The 21,236-nt window shown below is 44.9% G+C and overlaps 1 protein-coding gene across 1 annotated transcript in view; it reads right to left on the bottom strand.

The window, feature by feature from the left end:
- The window catches only part of fam13a (family with sequence similarity 13 member A), a gene marked incomplete at its 5' end in the record, with an annotated part of 57,847 nt that extends 46,819 nt beyond the window's left edge, over positions 1-11,028 (bottom strand). The window contains 5 exons of the mRNA XM_079999461.1: positions 1,095-1,272; positions 4,052-4,261; positions 5,723-5,918; positions 5,982-6,108; positions 10,937-11,028. Of these exons, the coding sequence (XP_079855587.1) occupies positions 1,095-1,272; positions 4,052-4,261; positions 5,723-5,918; positions 5,982-6,108; positions 10,937-11,028 (803 nt within the window). The remainder of the gene's footprint in view (positions 1-1,094; positions 1,273-4,051; positions 4,262-5,722; positions 5,919-5,981; positions 6,109-10,936) is intronic.
- Between the last annotated feature and the right edge of the window lie 10,208 nt (positions 11,029-21,236).

Genomic DNA, 21,236 nt, shown 5'->3' with positions numbered 1-21,236 from the left:
ACTGATATGGTTTGGAACAAATGGTATCACATGAGGCTGTACAGTGAATACTGAGCAGGCTTCAGGACCAGCAGCACTGGGTCAAGCTATTTCCGTTCAAAGTAATATCTTCCTCCTACATGAACAGCTGTGTTCAAATGTAGCCAGGAACCCAGATCCAACCGTAGACATAATAATATAACCACAAGGCAGTCGGTACATGAGCTTGAGTGCGTGCAAGCGTGCATGGATACACACACACATAAAAATCACACGCAAACACTCACACTCATGCACATTCAGACGCGTGGCCTCTGATTAAAAGAACATGCTGTACAGTTGGAACGATATTGAATATGGCTACCGCCCAACTTGTCAACAAGAATATGATCTATTCTCCGTCTCAAATTCATCAGGTTGAATGCTGTGATTATTATTGGAAATGCCCACTGGTGAGAGAGTGCAGTCATGGGTAAAAAATTGCATAAATACAATTAGAGACAAACTGCCCAATGACCATAGCATCATAAATAGAAGAGCAGAAAAGAGAGTTCAAAGCTAAGAGTTCTTTCCATTATAAATTATAGGAAAAAACGGACTTATTTTTATACATTAAACGCTCTTTTGCCATACAGTATAGGTTATATAGTTGTAACTATTTTGTTTTTCCACCCTGGTACACACAGTATATGTACAGATTATATTTTATTTGTAGGTATATGTAGGAAAACTTGCACAATTATCTATTTTTTGTGTGATTTGTTGATACAAAGGTTTATTGGGGGGTTTTTTTGGCTTATTGTATTGCCCATTTTTTTATTTTTATTTTTTTGTAATTTCTTTGGCATATTGCCAATTTTTTAATCTACCGACCTATTATGTCAACAATCTGTGTAAGTATAGTGCCATATTTGAAAGGTAATCCGAACATTTTTTGCTTTTGCAACACATATGAGCACTAGTAATGTGCTACAACGCCACCTGTTGGCCAGACATAACTTTGTTGATCAAACTAATCTACAAGGAGTGGATTCAGGCTCAGAATGCTCGGCACGGTGTACACATCTTTACAGCATGAATAAAAATAAAGAGAAAAAAACAACAGTTCAACTCACTGGAAGACAGTGGGCCCAAACACAGTTGCAAGGTTCAGGGCCGTCATGCGGTTTTCCTTGTGGTGGCTCTCCACCTTCGTCAAAAAGTGGCAAAGGTAGCGCAGGAGACAGTAGTGGATATGTGGAAGCTGTTGGAGCAGATCCCTGAGGTCGAACCAAGAACCATCATCACTGCATTCTGCAGATATATAAACATATAAAATAAATATATGAAGAGAGAATGAAAGTTGTTATAATTTAAGGAATACAAAATGAGGTCATCCTTTTAAAAGTCAGACTTATCATGATACAATACACCCTAGAAACCTTCCATTGGCCAAGTTTAGAAGCTATAAAACAAATGCATTTGTGGATGTATTGAAACCCTGAACTGAATACCCTAAATTTAGAAGGTGCTTAAACTCCCAGTCTTTTCTAGGATTTAATAGCTATATCCACCTGTTCCTACCATATATAAAAAGCGGCAAATAACAAAAAATAATACTTGAAACCTAGTAAACCTGTAAGACAATGTTGATGCTATTACTCAGGATCCATTATTAGGTCAGGGTTGGATAAACGGATATGCTTGCCTACTGATCCTCACTGACTGATGCAGACACAGTGTGTGTGAAATGCTCACACGTTAGTGTGTTTGGATGTGCTTTGTTTATGCACTGCAATCTTCTACCTGCGTGATAAAATAAAATTTATCACAAAATTGTTTATTATTTTTATCCAATGTTTGTGCTGGCAAAAAAGTATGTTGTTATGTCTGTTTTTGTGGCAAATATAATATATATCATGTAGTTTTAACCTTGCAGTTACTTAGAAAAACCCTGCACATGCAGAGGGGTCATATGAGTATATGGACATCGGAAAGCCTAAGCTGCCAATGTGTAACAATATCTTGCCTTGACCGTAAAATCCCACACTGTGAATAAAAGTTGTATATTAATAATTTTCCCAGCTCAAAGGTGTACAGTCAGCACCGGGCACATGCTGGTATTATATATAACCGTACACATGACACACCATCAGGGAGTAGACTAACAGGAAACAAACAAACAGACAAAACTAGTCTAGATCTACAAACAGAGAATTTCCTCTAACATTTACATTTCCACCTGAACAAATCGTGAAAAGTATTCTACATATCCACATTCTTGAGGTACAGGTATTTGACATTTGTTCTAATGAATCATCTGGCAGAAAATACTTGCCCAATGATATGTGCCATGGGACTAACTTCACCTTTTATGGCTTCTAGGTTTACAGCCAGAGCTGTGAGCCTCATGACTCCACTCTGTTAAACAAGCAAACTCATCATAAATGACTCAGCAGTTGCAGCCTCTAAAGCTTGGGTGTCAAACGCACTTTAGGTGACGGCCCTGATTGGGAAAAAAAGCGCCAAATACCGAATCTGGGCGGCGTGCTGTATCTTTGACACGCCTGATTTAAAGACAGTTTTGTAGCTTATAGGCCAGTCACAATCCACATATTAATGGGGGAAAGACAGTGAAATTGTGAAAATAAAAATAAAAAAAATTGGAAGGCTGAGCCCCAAAACTAAAAATCCTAAAAATCATGTTGTCTTTTTTGTTCAAAAGTCTGTTTCTAGAGAAGGAAATCACTCCTAACCGTCCAAAAATTCCAATTTGATCCTACTTTTAAGAGTAGGTGGAAAATAATTGTATCAACTTTCTTAACCTTGAAACGGCGCCAATCTCCAGCAGGATTTAGGAGAGGTTGAGAGCCCTCCCACTAGATAATAATAATAATAATAATAATAATAATAATAATTACACAACTCCTTGTGAAATTGTAAAAGTGTGCCAGCTCTGTGTGTATGTGTGTGTGTGTGCAATGCATGCGTGTGTATGTGTGTGTGTGTGTGTGTCACTCCTGACGACAGCTCAGGGCCAGTTGTGACTTCACATTATGATGATGCCCCCCGGTTGCCGCAGCTACCAGGGGGCGGGCTATGTGGCTATGTTTCCTTGATATGTTTACATGTATTTCCATGAAACATTATGAGAGGTTTGTACTGACAGATAAATAATAATAAATAAGCATAATAGCAACAAGTCGCTGCCAGTCCTTTTCCCAGGGGGTGGGGTGACAATGAACAGAAAAGAAGAGGACGAATATTTGCAGTGCATAGTAGGTAAATTGTACTCTGAAGAGACCGTCGGTTTGTTACGGTAAATTATTTTGTTGTTGTGTTTTTTGCATCCTTGCTCTCTGATGGGGCAATGGTCTTATTACACTGCCATCTATGCAGTGAAACCAGTGCTTTTGATGTCTTTTTGTTTTATTACTTCTTATTTTTACTTCAAGTTGAGTGATAGGAAAATGAATTAATCTTATATCCAGTGTGTACATTATACTTATTTTATTTTGTAATAAATCTTCATATTATCGTTGGCATTGTAAGGGTTATGTGATGGGACCGAGTTCGTGGCTGGTGAAAAGTAAAAAGTTAAAGTTAAAAAAAATATGTTTAAGTTGGAATAAGTTTTGTTTTTGCATGGGTTCTGGGTCAAAAAGGAACCCATGGCTCTATACAAACAATATATTTAAATAGATAAGTTGAATATGTTTTAATGCAGGAAAGCAAGTGCATTCCAGGGAGGAGAGAGGTATCGGTGATATTTGACAACAATCAACTTGTTAAGAGATTGTTTGGAAAAAGATGGAATCATTTTAATGTGACGTGATACTGATAATCTGTGATGGTATAACATTAATAATAACACACTTTTTTTTGTTTTTATTTTTTTTTACTATTGTTGTTGTTACTCTTATTCGCATGGCTCAAGGCCTAGGGAAGCTCTTGACCTCTCCTCCAGTAAATCCTGCGGTAGTCGTTTCCAGGTGAGGAAAGTAAAAACCAAAAAGACAAAGCTTCTGCTCCTCCACCTAAAAGCCCCGGATTGGACCTTGATATGTCGCTTCTTCTCCCGTCTACTTCTCACCCTGGTGCTGCTTTATGAGGGCGGGCTGCAGGGCGGGGTCCACCAGGCCTCCCGGGAGGTCTCTGAGGTAGAGCTTCAGCAGACTGGCCACTGCGCCGGCGTCCGTCACAGACACAAAGTCAACATCTTCCCCGCTCTCCAGCCTCTGTTTGAGGGACTCCACCGTGCGCACGTTCCCGTTGACCCTGAAGAGACCCTCCTGGTGCAGGGCTGGAGGGGGGGGGGGGGGGGGACGTTGGACTCGTCAGTGAGGTCATTCAGTTCAAGACAAGCTTTGTATTCGTCATATACAGACGTGCGAGGTGCCATACAGTGAGAGGATAAACAGGCAAACTGAAGGCCAAGTAGGAAGAAAAATATCAAAATGGAAAATCGAAAATCGAAATCAGGAAGGAGTGTATATATATATATATATATATATATATATATATATGTGTGTGTGTGTGTGTGTGTGTGTGTATGTATGAACAAGTATATATTGGTAAAAATACAAGTAAGTAAAACCTATCCACCAATCCTACATACAACAGAGTATGTTAAGCACCTCCATCATGTTAAGTAATAGTAATGCTCAAGAAGTACTCTATCTTTGGGTGAAGAAACCTGAGTACTCGAGTTAAAGTGTACTTTGCCAAGTGGATTCCCTATCATTATTCAACTACTACCTGTGAATGTGACCTACTCGACAATTAGAAACACTTTGTTGAGTAACTCGCGTACTGTACATCGTTATGCCCCCCCCCCCCAATTAGCATTAGCAACACAATGTAAGTAATGGAGTAGCATCCCCGGCATTAGCGAAGCATTAGCTCCCCGCGAACAGGTTCGTTCCAAGTTTACAGGCGAACACTGGAGTTTAAAAGGGGCGTGAAACACATCGCTCACAGGTCACAACAGCTAACGAAATACGACAAAAAAATAAAAAATAAAATAACTAGATCAATCAATAAATCACGAAAAGCGGCTGAATTAAGGTAGTGGATGAGGGGAGCGCTCCGTCGCGGGCCACTGCGAGTTGACCTCGTCGACGTTTGGTCAAAGCGAACGGCAGCGCAGGTACACGGCGCCTCTTAGCGGGCACACTGCGTCATGAGACGGCGCGGCGACATTTCTCAGGAGCGGCGCTCTGCCTTTTTCGGTTTAATGGCATGTTTTCAGGCTGTTCGTCCGCTGCTTCCTTGCTTGGATAAAAAGTAAAAAAAAATAGAGAATAAAATAAAATAAAAATGGATGCATTCGAGAATCAAGGTTGATGTGTGGCCTCGAGGCCAGGCTGCCTAGAGACTCAACTTCGGCAGGTCGTTGAGATTAGTTTATTCCATACCTGCTATTTTATACATTTTAGACCTAAACATGTTTACAAAATGCGGTTTATGGTATGTTGTGTGTAAATGTAACTCCACACCAGCCATCTCACACTGTCACATGATACTCTGACCTTCATCAACTCAACTATCTGGTCCTCCACGGATTGATTCTGGGGCCTCTTGTCTGTGATCGGGCAGGGCCAAAAAGACTACGATCCTCACAAACTCAAACCCACGTGACTTTTTAAGAGAAAAATCATCCTGTCTTCGAATCGATTGGGGTGGGGGGGTTGTCGTCCCCTGTTCCACTGTATTCTGTCCTACCCCCTCCGCCTGCTCCTCCCCCCCCCCCCCCTCCCCTCACCGTGTTTGCAGAGGTGCTCCACCATCCTCCGCACCGCGACGGGCACGCCGTCCTCCATCAGGCCGCGCTCCCGCAGATCGGCCAGCGACACCCCGAACAGCCGGCCGCCCTGGACCTCGGCCGCCCGGGCCCTCAGGACGGGGAGCTGCACCATCCTCTTCATGTCCTCTCTGACCCGCACCGCCGCCTTGTTGTGCTGCAGTGGAGAGGAGAGGGTGGGGAGGGGGCGTCAGAGGGCAAAACCCAAACCGGCGCCCACGCGAAGGCGACGGAGGTTCGGCGGGGTCGCGCCGTGCCGTCGTTCGACTCTCTGGGGCCCGGACGGAACGGGACGGACCGCCCTCATGGTGTCGCCGAGGACAACGGAGAGCGGAGCGTTGGAGGAGCTGGGAGGGAGGAAGTGTGACGGAGGGGAGGCTGTGCCGCGTGTTTGTTGCTACGACAGACCGTCTGGTTACCATGCAACACCTTTTCCTGCCTGGGAGAGGTTGGGGGGGGGGGGGGGGGGGGCGGGGGTTCATCTTTCACCTGCACGTGCACACAAACTCGCACACGCACACGCACACACACACACACACACACAATGCCATTTATAGATGAGTCTCATATCGATCGGGGAAGGTGAGGACGGTACTAGACAATACCTTCATCACCACCGACCTACAACGGCCTGATAAGTGACGTTTCATGTGCATGAGTTTAGGGAGCGAAGCCGTCAAGGCTTTTGATACAGGTTTGAGTCATCCAGCTACACCGGTATTCACGGTGCGGTCTAACCTCATGTGCACAATGTGCGAGAGGCAGGAAAGTGGAATTGGAGTAGAGTGAGACCAAACCATTCAAAGAGTTTACTGGGGCCTCTCCGAATGGAACAAACATTTGTAAGTGGTTTGATGGTCATCCGCCTTTGCGTGGGGGAGCATGCTTCGCTGTGAGGGTACGTTTACAGCTTGCCGTTGTCATGGAAACTATTATTTAGCTCTGTATAGTCAGGTAAACACGTAGCTGCCAGATACTGATATCTTATCCAGGTTGTAAATGATCAAACTGTGCCACCTGTTGCTGGTGTCTCCAGGTACACATGCACACACGCTCACTCACACACACACACGCGCACACACACACACACAGACCCACAGATGCACGTATGCACACACACAGGCACACAGGCACACAGGCACACACACACACGTACATATGCATGTACACACATACAGACACACGCACAGACACATGCACGCAGGCATGCACACACACACACACACACACACACACACACACACGCACACACACACACACACACACACACACACACACACACACACACACTCTGTCCCTTTCCCAATGTAACAACTTTTCTTGAACAGAAAGCAGAGAAAAGATTGCAGATTTGATTCAGTGCTCCTGATTCTAATCAGCCAATTGTTGCATTGACCAAGCCGGCTCAGAGAGGAGGCCAGTGAAGGTCCCAGTGACAGGGGAGATGGGAGTCCAACAGTTGCCGACCCTGCAGCTTGAGCTCAATCTACAGAGCAACACTTAGAGCTCACCACTTCAGAGATAGAAACTCTGGTATGAGTGTGAATTAGGCTCCCAAAATGACTCCATTGTGCCATGAGTTAGGAGATTTTAATGGCAAATTTAAAGACGGTGCCTTTTTTTAGTCGTTTTTTTTTATAGCCGTAAAAATTGTTAAGTAAAAAATTGGATCAACAATATCGGGGGTTTTTTTTAGCAGTTAAAATTTTTAAGTAAACAAGTATTAATATAGTAGTGATTAAGTAATTTCCCCCTGGGATTATTAAAGTATTTCTGATTCTGATTTCAGATTCAGATTCTGATATTATCCCGTGGCGCATTATTGTCTAAGTCTGAAAACGGGTTAAACAAAAGATGCTCATTAAATATTGAATGGTTTGAAATTAGGCATAACTTGTATTATGCTTGCAATTTCATGTAGGGTAAGGTATATTCACTTATGTCACTTGATGTTTAAACATAATGGAATCAGGCGTTAAACCCCACAGATGGTTCTAGAGACAGCAGATGCTCTGGAAGGGTTAATACGACCACCCACTCTCAGATGAGGAGACTCTTTCCTGCACTTGAAGGTGGTAATACCCATCCAATTTATGCAATTTTCAGAGGAAAATAAACAAACGTGTCTGCTATGGACTTATTGTTGTTGTTGTAGTTGTAGCAAGACAATCCATAGGACAAGGCAATGTGCAATGTGCAATGTGATGTCAAAAAAACTGAACCAATTTGTAGGCAATATGTTTATCCATCTAACTATCTATCTATCCATCTATCTATCTATCTATCTATCTATCTATCTATCTATCTATCTATCTATCTATCTATCTATCTATCTATCTATCTATCTATCTATCTATCTATCTATCTATCTATCTATCTATCTATCTATCTATCTATCTATCTATCTATCTATCTATCTATCTATCTATCTATCTATCTATCTATCTGTCTATCTGTCTATCTATTTTACATCATTTATTTATTTATTTATTTATTTGTTTGTTTGTTTGTTTATTCATTCATTCCTTCATTCATTCATTCCTTCATTCATTCATTCCTTCATTCATTTATTTGTTTGTTTATTTATATTATTATTTTCATTATTTCATTAATTTCAGTCTTTTTTATATAGTTGTGTTTAGATTTTTTGTATTTTTTACACATTTCTTACATTTATTATCTTAATAGAAAATGTTATATATAGACTTACGGTATATGTTCTGTGATGCTTTTAGGTGACTTTTTCGACAGCCCTGTCTCCTGATTTCCATTTGAATCGTTTGGTTTACAGTGTAGTCCACAGTGTAGTACAGTTTGCTGTATCTGCCGCAGGTGTTCAGGAGCTGAGCCAGTTTGAGCCAGACCTGACTGTGACAGACCACCACGAGCAGATGTCTCCTAAATCTGTCCTTAGACCACCCCACACACACACACACACACACACACACACACACACACACACACACAACCACAGACACACACACACACACCCACACACACACACATAAATCCACCCACACACGCACACGCACACACACACACGCACACACACACACATGCACGCCCTAATAAGTAGGAACCCTAAAATACGCGGACTCACAGATCTATGACTAGGTGCATGCAGAGTGTGAGTCCTCTGTGACCCAGAGAGGATGTGTGCAGTAATCGCTGAGCCGAGCTTATAATATCCAAACATAACTCTCTCTGACCTCCCTCACATAGACACATGTTATTGCTGTTTAATATAGGATATGGGATATACTATAGGATGGGAAGGAGAGGGGAATATAGGACGGAATCAATGTTGTTTTTCTAAACTGTCTGTGATCTCATTTGGTTGTTATCAATCCAATTCAATTTAGAATCACAATCAGTTTTATTTGCCAGGGGCATTTATATTCATTATATATAATGAACATATACATTCATACAGTATACTAGGAATTTGTTCTGATGAGGTTTGGTGCGTTTCTCCACAATTGGCATTTAAAAATAATAAATAAAATAAGTACATTTTTAATTAAGTAAAAGTAAAACTAGACATAGCCAAATACACACACACACACATACACACACACACACACACGCGCACACACACACACACACACACACACACACACACACACACACACACACACACACACACACACACACACACAGATAAGTAGTTTATCTTTTACACACACACACACACACACACACACACACACACACACATACACACGTGTACACGCACACACACACACACACACACACACACACACACACACACACACACACACACACACACACACACACACACACACACACACACACACACAGACACACACACACAGAGTGCAGCCTTGCTTGGTAGCCTGTGAAAACAGGACAAGGAAAGACACATGCTAATACTTGATTGCCTCCTCTCTATTGTTTCTCAGGGGTGTATTGTGCTAAGCCCATTAATCCTGCTCCCTCCTCCCTCCCCACCCCCACCGCTAAAATATTTTCACACATCAACCTCTGACACTGAGGAACAGTCCTATGGCCAAGTGACGCGGATGGCCGATGTGAGTTGAAAGCATCTGGCTTCTTTGCCGGTGTTTGTTTCTCCTGCCACTTGGTGCTCTTTGAGTGAACAGTCTAATGAAGTCTTGTTGCAGCCGTGTCTTTCTACAGACATGCAATGTTTCTTTAATTTGCTCGGCGTAGGGAACGACAAGTCCATGCATGTGGCCTCCCCCTCAGCCCTTCTGCCCCCCCCTCCCTCTCCCTCTCCCTCTCCCTCTCCCTCTCTCTCTCTCTCCCTCTCTCTCTCTCTCTCTCTCTCTCTCTCTCTCTCTCCCTCTCTCTTCCCCAATGTGGGTGGCCATTGACCATTGAAGCAACTGGTGGCAAATGCTCCTCAGACACCAGACACCAGAAACTTCCATGTGCGGCAGAGATTTCAAGAAGGTGTATTTGTTGTTGGTTTTTTTTGCGTCAGCTGTCGTCCGGTGTTGGTAATGTTATTTTTCTCGACATAGATTTGTTTGTGGAGGAACTGCTGCGGTGAAGGCTCCCACTTACAATCCCGGCATTAGATCATTGCATGAAAAAACCCAGTATTTTCCAGTGAGGAGTGGTCCCGGCATAAAGCCTGCAGTGTTTAATGAAGCTGTGAACACTTTTTAAAATGTTTGTTTGGGTTTGGCTGCCTGAAAGAGTGACGCTTAATTCTGACCAAACAACAGCAGCCAGGGCCGGATGGGTCTGAGTTCAGAAGTGTGGTGGGAAATGATCCAATGTGATGTTGCTGTTGTACAGGAATTTGGGGGAATGTGAACTTAGAGAAGCAAAACCAGCTGTAAAGACGTGACACGCACACACACACACACGTGCACGCGCACACACATGCACCCACCCACACACACACACACACACACACTGTGATGACGTCACGCCGGAGGGCTGGCTGGTTCCCTCTCTCCTGCAGAACATTTTTCGGCAGTTAATCACAAGTTGACTGGAAAAGTCTCTCGGACTACCGGGGGGCATTCATGGCTTCTACTCACACAGATGGTCAGAGCTCCTGCCCCCATTCTTTCACAGCAGAAAAGCCCACAGAAGGAAGGATGGGAGGGGGAAGGGGGCAGGGGGAGCTGCAGATATCCTTTCTTCTTCTTGTTCGTCCACCTCTTCCTTTCTCTTCACTCTTTTCTGGGACACAGGCTTAAAGTTTGCCCGGTGGCGGCGGCGGTGGCGGCGGCTAGGGCCCCTTTCGCCCTCCAAAGTGGCCTCGGCATGTCAGAAAAAAACCCAGCGCAGATAATCCCAAAATGTAGAAGAGGGTCTTCACAGAGTGTGCTGTGTGCTCCACAGCCCATGTGGACAGAGCTTATGTGGCTGCCTCTCTCCCTCCCTGTCCCTCCGCCCTTCTCTCCTCCTGGGAAGAAATCTGAGCCGGGCTCTGCCATTGGCCGGCTCGCCGGCTCATGTGATCCGTGGGGTTTAAAAACCCACCACTTTGAAGTCGGTGAGGTTCCTCTGCCTTGATGTGGCGAGAGCTGACGCAGGGGGAGTTTGCAGGCGCTCGGAAATGATCTCGCACGGAACCGAAGCGGCAAAACTGTGACAACGTGAAGGTAGCAAATGTAAAGATCTACAGAACAAATTTTTCCCTTTGTTGGTCGCACAGAACAGAGTTTTCACTGCATGCAACACGATTCTCTATACATTCCCTGTCATTATGGTGGAATACATCAGAGACCACGCTGGTAACATGTCGACGCCTCAACTGTGTGAAAGAAGTTGAAGATTTTGTTCAAAACACAGAATTCAAAGGAACAAGAATGGTCAGAGATGCAGGTTCATTTGAGGCCAACAGATGAAACAGAAAAACAACGACCAGAAAAAATATTTTATTTCAAAACTTGAAAGGAGCGAGGTCCGTCGATTTGGCCGTTTTCACAGGTAAACGTCTTGATGTTTCCGGAGCTTTCTTGTTCTTGATGCCGCCCCGAGGTCCAAAGCTGAATGAACCACGGGGTCCTCCCTTCTCGGGCCGCGGAACAGGAAACAAAAAAAAAAAGGAAACGTAAAAACGCAGAATCAAACACCGTTCGCCGTCTTTCGCCACCGCAAACGCAAATGTCCCTCACCCCGCCTCACCCCGCCACACCCCGCCACACCCCGCCTAAATCTGCCTCACCCCGCCTAACCCCGCCTAACAGGGGTGATGGGAAGCAATGCGGAGTAGGAAATGTCACGAGGTCTTTAACGGCACATAAACCTGCAGACATATTGGACGTTTCCCAGTGCGACATCTGGCAGCTTTAAATAGCGTGGGGATGCTACGAGGTAGGGAGACGGTCCTCACTTGGAAAGCGTCCCACTGTGGCTGGCCACCAGGCTCCTTCATTCTCTCTCTAATTATGATGAGTTATGACCGGGCGGCTATTTTCTATCAAGGCTGACTGATCGCAAACAAACACAATTTGCTGCGTTGCGCAAGTGACAGCCCGGCCGGGAGATGGCAAACAACTTATATAACAATGTGAGACAAAGGCACCATTCTGCCCCTATGCATTTTGTGTTGATCTTTCCTTGTAGCCGCGGGCTGAAAGCGACAGAGGTTTTGTAGAGCCTGAGTGTACAGGTTGCAGTTACCTTCTTGACACGCCCACATCCTCCACCTTGCTTTAACTCGTAGCTCCTGAGGTAACTGTGAAGAGCAACGGTTTCATTCAGTTTCTCCCACAAAACATTACTTCGAATGAAATATGTGCACATACAGTTTTTCCCCACAATTGTTTACACACGTTTTCTTAATCTTTGGCTCATTTCCTCAAGACTCGAAATACAAAAAACGCAAACACAAAAAGCTGAACTCTATTCATCCCTCGCAAAAGCACAAAGCAGAAAACGCAGCCTGCAAAAATGTTTTAACTCTTTCCAAAATGTTTTTTTTTCGCACCAAAATGACCCACACACACAAACACACACACACACGCACGCCATCATATGAAAAGATCTTTCTACCAACCACACACACTACCAACACACTGACGTGCTCAACACAAACAACAAACACACACAAATGCAATAGTCACAAAAACATTTTTATTTATAGTATTTACAAAACACTGCGTAAAGCGGAAAGTGTGCTCACAATTTTGCAGACAGGGATTTGGTACACGAGCTTCAGGCTTCAATGATTGCGTTTCAAGTTCCAATTTTAGTGTGTAAACAATTGTGGGAAAAACTGAAAATGTGCCTATTACTCACAGAGGGTGGTGTTGTCCCATGGAGTAGGGGTTGTAGGAGGCAGTGTGGGAACTATGAGCGGATTGGTGGTCCAGTAACTGCGGAAACCTCCGTGCTGGTTGACTCTGTTGCTAAGGAACCGAAGGGCCGTTGTGTTGCCGGGGATGGTGACAGCAGGAGGCAGGGTGTGTCCGCAGAATTTATCTTCAGGGCAGATGAGAAGGGAGAGATCTATCACCAGAAGGCATCGCTATGCACTCTACTCAACAACTCAACACTTGCATCACTCCCAATGATTCTGACTTGGGTTTGTAGTGGACAACGCACCTAAGGCCGTTCCTTCCCCGTCAAAGATCTCCACGTAGTCCAGGCACCGGCTCAGCACGGCAGGTTGCACCTCAAAGTGCGTGAAGGCGACGGTGATGTTCACGGCGGAGGGAATGGTGATACGCCACGTGCAGACGGCCTGGGCCGGGTAGGCGTCGGGCCAATTGGGAGAGGTAATTTCTCCCAGGCTACTGCTGAAGACACCTCCACAGCGACCTGCGTAGACGGTCGGGAGGGAAAAGCGAGTGTGGAAGACAATTCAAAAGAAGAAAGAAAGCGGGAATTGAGGCGGCATTCAGAGGAGATCTGCTGTGACACTTCTGCGGAAGCCCGCGGGCGTCTCTCTTCCTCTGGACCGTACCTTCGGAGGGGTCCACCGCCTTCCAGGCCGCCAGGAAGCCGGTGTCCACCACCCTGTCGTTGGAGGAGAATGTGATTTGCAGCATCTCCCCATCGCTCAGCAGATCCTGTGGCGGGGTGTGGCTGCAGAAGGTGCCTGAGAGGGAGGAGGTAAGCGCGGCAGGGTTTAAGTAGCTGTTATAAGAAGGGCGGTGCCGCGGAGGTGCTGATTGAGGTGATCTATGCTTTACAAGGCCATTTTACCATTTATTGATGGCTTTGTGTGATTGAGCTTTGAGGGTGAGACCTGGCGTATGACATGGACCACAGACTTGTATCTCACTGCAGTTTTAACAAAAAGCTCGTGATGAAGTGTGACGTGTGAAATGTACGGAAGTGGGTGACATAATATTACAAATAAAAATAATCGTCAGTTGGGAAGACATAAATTGTTGGTGCATACACAGCCATTTACACTCAAATGAAACTGATTCCTTACAATTCTGTGCGTGTGTGTGTGTGTGTGTGTGAGTGTCTGTGTGTGTTTGTGTGTGCGCGTGTGTGTGTGTGTGCTTGTGTGCGTGGACGCGCATCGACGTGGAGACAGCGTGAAAACATAACTTATTTTCCCTGCGGAGCAGTACACATTACACTCTTTACACCGTACCTAGTCTGCCCAATCGGTCAGTGACGATCACTTTGTCGTTCATGCACAACTGGCTCTCCTCGAGGGAGATGTTGCGGAACTGGAGGTGCACCACTTTGCCAGCGGGCGCCCTGATGCTCCACTGGCAGCGGGCTTTGTTGCTGTAGCTGCCGGGGTAACCCATCGACGACAGCGTGCCATCTGTGCCGGTCAAGTCCTTCGCCCCGCCGCAGCCAGATGCTGCACGGGGCGACAGAGAGAGAGAGAGAGAGAGAGAGAGAGCAACAACAATACATCAGCACTGAACCGAATCTCAGCTGTGAACTTCTCAACTCAACGCAAGGTCGCCGACTGTCTTTGAATTCATGGACGGCCCCTTAAAAATAACATCCAGCAACCTTGTCACGGCTAAAAATGGTTTTGATAGTTTGATTGAAACACATTGTATGAAATGTAATTTAATACACATTGATGAATTACACTTAATACTTACTGTTCGAACATCCTGTTTACATGTTTACCATGTGTGACCACGGAAAGAGATGATGGCAGTTTGGTAGCGTGTTAACTATTTGATAACACACTTTTTTATGTGATATGTCTGGGGGAAAAAATAATCCAGCCACATCAGCATAATTTGAAATTCCACTTGATTTGTCTCTCCACTCGCATTGTTTCTCACTTCTCTATCGTCGCCGCACGTTTGACAGATCACAGCTTGCAGCCTTGAACTTGAACTTGGGTGTTTGGTTTATGATATTGAGCGCTTAACCGGTTTGGATCATCTTAGATCGGGTGAAATCTCACTGTGCTCGTTGTACATGTCCCTGCGGATGACATTCTTGATCCAGGGGATGTAGGCAGAGGAGCGGGTGAACACAGACGGCTTCTTGTTCATGATGCAGCCGATGGGGCCGAAGCTGGTGATGCCGTGTACCTCCCAAGGGCTGTCGGCAGCGTCCCGGCACACCAGGGGGCCGCCCGAATCTCCCTGTCAAACACGGTAAAACAACATAAGCCACAATAAGAACCTGATCGCATGTGATTGCTGTAATTACAGTGTGTTACTGTATTTTATTATCGTGAACATTCGCTTTACCTGACAAACAGATTTGAGCTCGTCGGGCTGAGTGTATCCGCAGCAAATCATGGAAGTCTTGACGTTGAACCACCAGTAATCTGCCCTCTTGCAGGTGTCGTAAGGCACGACGGGCAGGGCCACCTGGTTGAGACCTTCTGAAACTTTGGCATTCAGTGAATCTCCTGATGAACACAGAGATCATTGGACATGGTCAGTTCTGGAGGCTTTTTTTTTGTTGTCAGTAATGCCTATAGCATTCCTCAAAGGACTGGGTTTGAAACGATCTTAAGTCCAATAGTGTGTATAAGAATGTCTTTCTTTCAGGACAGGACAAGGAAAGACACATGCAGTTCCTGATCGCCTCCTCTCTATTACTGCAGTTCCTGTCCATCTTTTAAATGTATGGTTCCTGCCTTTTGAAAGTCTTTTGGTATATCCCTGCCATAATGCAAAAAGGAAGAAAGCAAAAAGAAGCAAAGTAGTTCCACCGCTGTGCCAGCAGGGGGCGTGCAGGCTCTTCTCGCGTTCATCCTGAATACATTTTACAGCAAGTAGCCAGTGTCATTTTTTAAATTATTATAATTTATGCGAAGTGAACCACATTCATTGAGTTCATTATATATTGCTAATGGCAACATTTATTTCACGGAAAAGAAAAAGAACAAACCCTTTTTTTAAATTATTTAAGATACTGTATTACTCTTTTATAACAATATTGTTGATTACATGTAATATCGTACCCCTAGCAGTTCTGTTTATGTATAATGTGTTCTGCTGCTACTACAAAATAAATGAAAAAAAAAAAAAAAAAAGCAAACGAACACAGGTTCCGGTTAAAAAAAAACACCAAACAAGCAACCTGACATGTATGTGTGTGTTGCACATGAGAATCAGAATCAGCACCGGTCTCGTCCCCCCAGCCGGTGGCGTAGCACTTCTTCCCGCCCGCCAGGACCTCCTCAGCGGCGGGAAGGCAGGCGTAGGAAATCTCTTGGCTGACATTCACTTCCCCGTCCAGCCTGATCAGGGCAATGTCAAACTCCACGGTGGGCACGGTGGGGTACTTGAAGCCCTCGTGGCGGTAGATGCCAGACACGCCGAAGCAGCGCTCGCTGGCCTCCGTGTAGGTCAGGTTATGTTTGCCCAGACACATGCGCCACCGCTGCAGCTCGTCTGCGTATCTGGGAGGAGGAGGGGGACAGAATACATCCCGACCAGCGTTAAAAGGCGAGACAATGCCAGGCGTATTGGTCAATCAATGTCATTTCACTTGACAGGGTGTCACGGGAACTATTGCGCTCCTGCTGTGACCGTAGACTGTAGAAGAAGAAAAAGAAAAGACGTCGCATCCGTGACATCACCCACAGTGACGTTTTGAAGCCTCATGATACAGCACAGCAGTGTAGTACTACTTGAACAGAAAGAACTACTAGACTTACCTTATAAAGCAGTGGGCCGCTGTTAGAACCCAGTTTTTATGAATGAGAGTGCCACCGCAGGTGTGAAAGAACGTTGGATCTGGTCGACTGTCCGGCCAAACCTGAACCACACAAATACACAGACGCACACACACATTTTTCAAGTAGAGTGTTAGAAAGCCCTTATATCCGTGCCGGTTTGCTCCATATGGGGGGCAACTGGAAGATCCTCTCCAACCTGAGTAATACAGAACAAATGCTCACATTTTGACGAGTAAATGAAAAGTGTTTGAAAGCGGTTAAGTAGGGACTCCAGTGTGAGCCAGTTTTAAAAATATTGTTTAGTGGGCTTTCTTTTTTTGTTTGCCATTGCAGTAAAATCGCCCGTTCATAGTTCGGAGGCAGGGGGGCAGGGTTTGATTGTGACACGACCGCCTTGCTCGTCACACCTTATTCCCAGACAGGACAAGAAAAGAGAGCATTATGTGTCCGGGGACGTTTTTATTTTCTGGTTAGAGAGGGAATCTCACCTGCATGGACACCTGCCAGGGCCAGGAGTGTGGCTTTGCTCCCTCTCCATTGACAATGCGAGCATTGACGACAGGAGAAATGGCCGGTTTTCCACATGTGCTGGGCCACTCTATGACAAAATAACAACAATATACGATCACAACCTATAATGTGTGTATGTGTGTGTGTGTGTGTGTGTGTGTGTGGGGGGGGGGGGGGGGGGGGGTGTCTGGGTGTGTGTGATTGTGTGTCAGTATGAGCTCTGTATATGAATAAAAAAATCGAAATATCATTACTTTAGCAGGATCCATATTTCAAACACACACACACACACGCACACACACGAACGCACACACACACACACACACACACGCACGCACACACACACACACACACACACACACACACACACACACACACACACACACACACACACACACACACAGTAATTCCACAAAAAGCATACATGCTTTTACTCACTAGTCTTAGTAATGTTATCCAGCTGGTGACTCGGGATGCACTTAAATAAAGTGAAGTATTGAATTTGAATTGTCGGGTTCAATTTGTATGATCATATTCTTCCTGTAACTGAATTACCACCATGTGTTACCACCAAACAAAATAGTTTCGCAGACTTTCTCATTCTCAGTAAACATTGAGACTGCATTGTTATTCTTTGTGAAAAATGTCTGTAATTTAAACCGATGACAGAATGTTCCTCTCATGCCCTCCATCTCTCTCCCTCCTCTCTCTCTATCTATCTCTCTCTCTCTCTCTCTCTCTCTTTCTCTCTCTCCCTCTCTCACTCTTGCGCCCTTCTTCCTTTCTATATTTATCACTCCCCCCGACTCTCTCTCCTTCCCCTCGCCATACATAGGGCACCTCTGTGCGGAGCCCGGGTAAGAAAGAAACCGGAAGAGGCCCCATCTATAAAGTGGTATTTCAGCAAATGGCTTGGCAGGAGTGTGGGCCACCTGGGGCCAAATGCCCGGTGAAGAATGGGAGACGAGTGACAGCCGGCTCGGAGGGAAAGTGCATCATAACGCACCTCTTCACACTGTGTTCCCCAGCACACCAAATCACCTTGCTTTACTGCACAGCGAGGGGCTGAGGCGGCATGGGGGTTGAGGTACGACGCGGTTCAAATAAGGGCAGAGCTCTGCGCCGCGTCTCAGGGTCGTCGCGAAAGGCGCTTGCGAATTAGGTTTTTGATCGAGAAAAGGTTGGAGACGTTGGCTTTCCGTAGCCTTGGGACAGGACAGCGCTTGAAGGATGGGTTGACCGTTTTTCAACCCGGGCCTTATTAAAATGTTTATTCCTGTCGTTGATGGCTGTTCATAGCAACGCGGCATGACAACAAGAATAACAACCTCGCTGAGTGCTTTAGTAATAGCGTTAAATCTCCTCATAGAAAATGAGAAGCGTATGAGACAGATATGGTGTGCTGGAAAAAAAAAGGTATAAAACCGCAAAAACATTTTTAGAGGTGTTTCGGGGTTTGATTGACTCTTTTGCACTTCTGCAAATCAGCTCTTTTGGCTACATCCCCACTAACATAAGAGACTAGAAACAGGATGTTGCTCCGCTTCCTAGTGGAACCTATTGTAGCCAACAAATAAGCTTTGAATGTACTGCAGCAAATGCAAAACTGTAATTTTAAAATATATACTGTGAGTATCACTCATTATTGTCACTGTGATTGTGAATATGTTTAAAAAATACAGAAAGACATGTGACTATTATGCGAGTTTCCCAGGAAATGTTACGTTCTTTTTAAAGCTTAAATTGGACTGCATTCAAGCACAGTGAGAGGCCGCAGCAGAGTGTAGAGTGTAGAGTGCAGCAGGGAGAGCGGTTTACAAGGCTGTAGTCATGATATCGCATCTTAAACAAATCAACTGAAGCTTTTTTTTTGAGTGTATTCCACGAAAATGGAATGGAAATAGACTAATTTACGAAAAAGAAAAGCATCTCATCTATGAAAAATAAGAAAGAGTATGCTATTTAAAATCTTGCTCGGTCTTTCTGATACCTATTGGGATCCCGTCCCAGGGATTAGGCAGGACTGGCGGCTCAGTGGGGACGGGCTGACTGACGTCTGTGGTCCAATAGGCCCTGAAGCCCTTCGCCTCCATAAAGAGGTCTGAATGGAAAAGGATCACCAGCCTGTTGCCTTTGGTCTGGATGGCAGCGGGGAGTTTAGACCCACAATATGGACCTAATTTGATATGAAGAAAAAACAAACCTGTTAATGTCAAATTGATCTTGCGAGGACACAATGTTAAAATAATGTACCGGCACTGTAGTTGACACACAGCCGCAGTGAAGCTTTTCGTGAATGAAAATACTGTTTGTAGTGTCATATGTTATACAGTGGTGAGCACCTACTGTATCACCAAATTATTAATTCCCACCACGTACAGTAAATATGCAATTAATAATCATGAAAATACTATTTTGACGCCATTCATTACAATAGTACATCCTTGAAAACCCGTGTACCATATTTTCTCAGCAGGACACTGTGGTGTGTGTCCTTGTTGTAAGCCATGGAGTATATCATGACGTTGTCGAGGCATTTCATGGTTAACATATCTCTGGGTTCTATGTCAAAGTGGGTGAAATTCAATGCGATCCGTTTCCTGGCGGGCACCATAACATTCCACATGCACTCCGTGTTGGCCTTGTAATTAGAAGGCCAGTTCTGGGATTTGATAACCCCAATTTCCTCTCTGGAAGACATGCCGCAGCCCTGGATTTCTGCGATGCAGAGAGAGGGAGAAAGGGAGAGATGAGAAATGTCATAACCGATGCAGCCAGAATTGATTTTCGAAATTGATGTTGACATTTGCATGCAGTGTGGCCGGTGGCCCCTCTTCATCATAAGTAATACCATTACACCACAAATCGTAGGCAGGTGGAAATACAGGGCGTCAGAGAGCGCTAAAAAAAATCCTTCATCTCTACCCTTATCATCAGGTGTCAACAATGGTATCAGCGTCTGGCTGTTACTGTTCTAAGTGTTCAAGTACCCCTCTTATCTGGTTATTATGCTAAAGGTGGGAGTTTTATCTTTTTGCACAATACTGTGTACTCTGACCATGCACTTTAGAGTGCAAACATAATGACTCTGCTGCTGTTCTAAATAAATAAATAAATAAATGTATGAATTAAAAAAATATATATATACTGTATATACAGTAATATATAAAAACAAACAAATGTGTGTGTGTGTGTCTGTGTGTCTGTGTGTCATTGTCTGTTTGTTTTACTATACTTGTGAGGACCGGTCTCAAAATTCACAGCGTGCACCAGGAACATGAGTCCTCACTTACCGGAAGATGTGTCCTAAAGACGTTGGTGTTTTTACTCTGACCTCACTTTGAAACCAGTACAAGACCGTCTGTGTGTGTGTGTGTGTGTGTGTGTGTGTTTTTGTGTGTGTGTGTGTGTGCGTGTGTGTGTGTGTCTGTGCAGGTGCATGTGTTATACCCTGGTACCTGTGATGTCCTCAGGATACACAGCTTCCCATGTGGCAGAGAACCCTCTGTCTGTGAGGCGGCTGTCGGATTGGAAAGTGATAGACATTGCTTCACCCGCGCTGACCATCACAGGGGGGTGGATGTTGCCACAGTAAGAGCCTGGTGGGAGTAGAGGATTAGAGGTCAGGTTGAGGGGAGGTCTGGAAGGGGGATGGGGGGGTCGCTAGTCGGCATGGTTTATGGTCGGAACTACGGCGGTATCTGATCTTTCATTCATTAATCTTTCATTAATTAAGAACTTTCGTTCTTAATTAATGAAAACATTCTTGGAAAATGCTTTTGCTTTCGTCCGTCCTGCGCTGGCCCAGGAATCTAACCAGCGCTTCGGCCCCTGGGGTCCAAGCAGAAGATGAAGCTGAATCAGCCCCAATGCAGCTGCTGACGT

This window comes from Zeus faber (assembly GCF_960531495.2).
Source record: "Zeus faber genome assembly, chromosome: 4".
In the NCBI taxonomy this organism is placed as follows: domain Eukaryota; kingdom Metazoa; phylum Chordata; class Actinopteri; order Zeiformes; family Zeidae; genus Zeus; species Zeus faber.
This window is presented reverse-complemented; position numbering and strand designations above follow the sequence as displayed.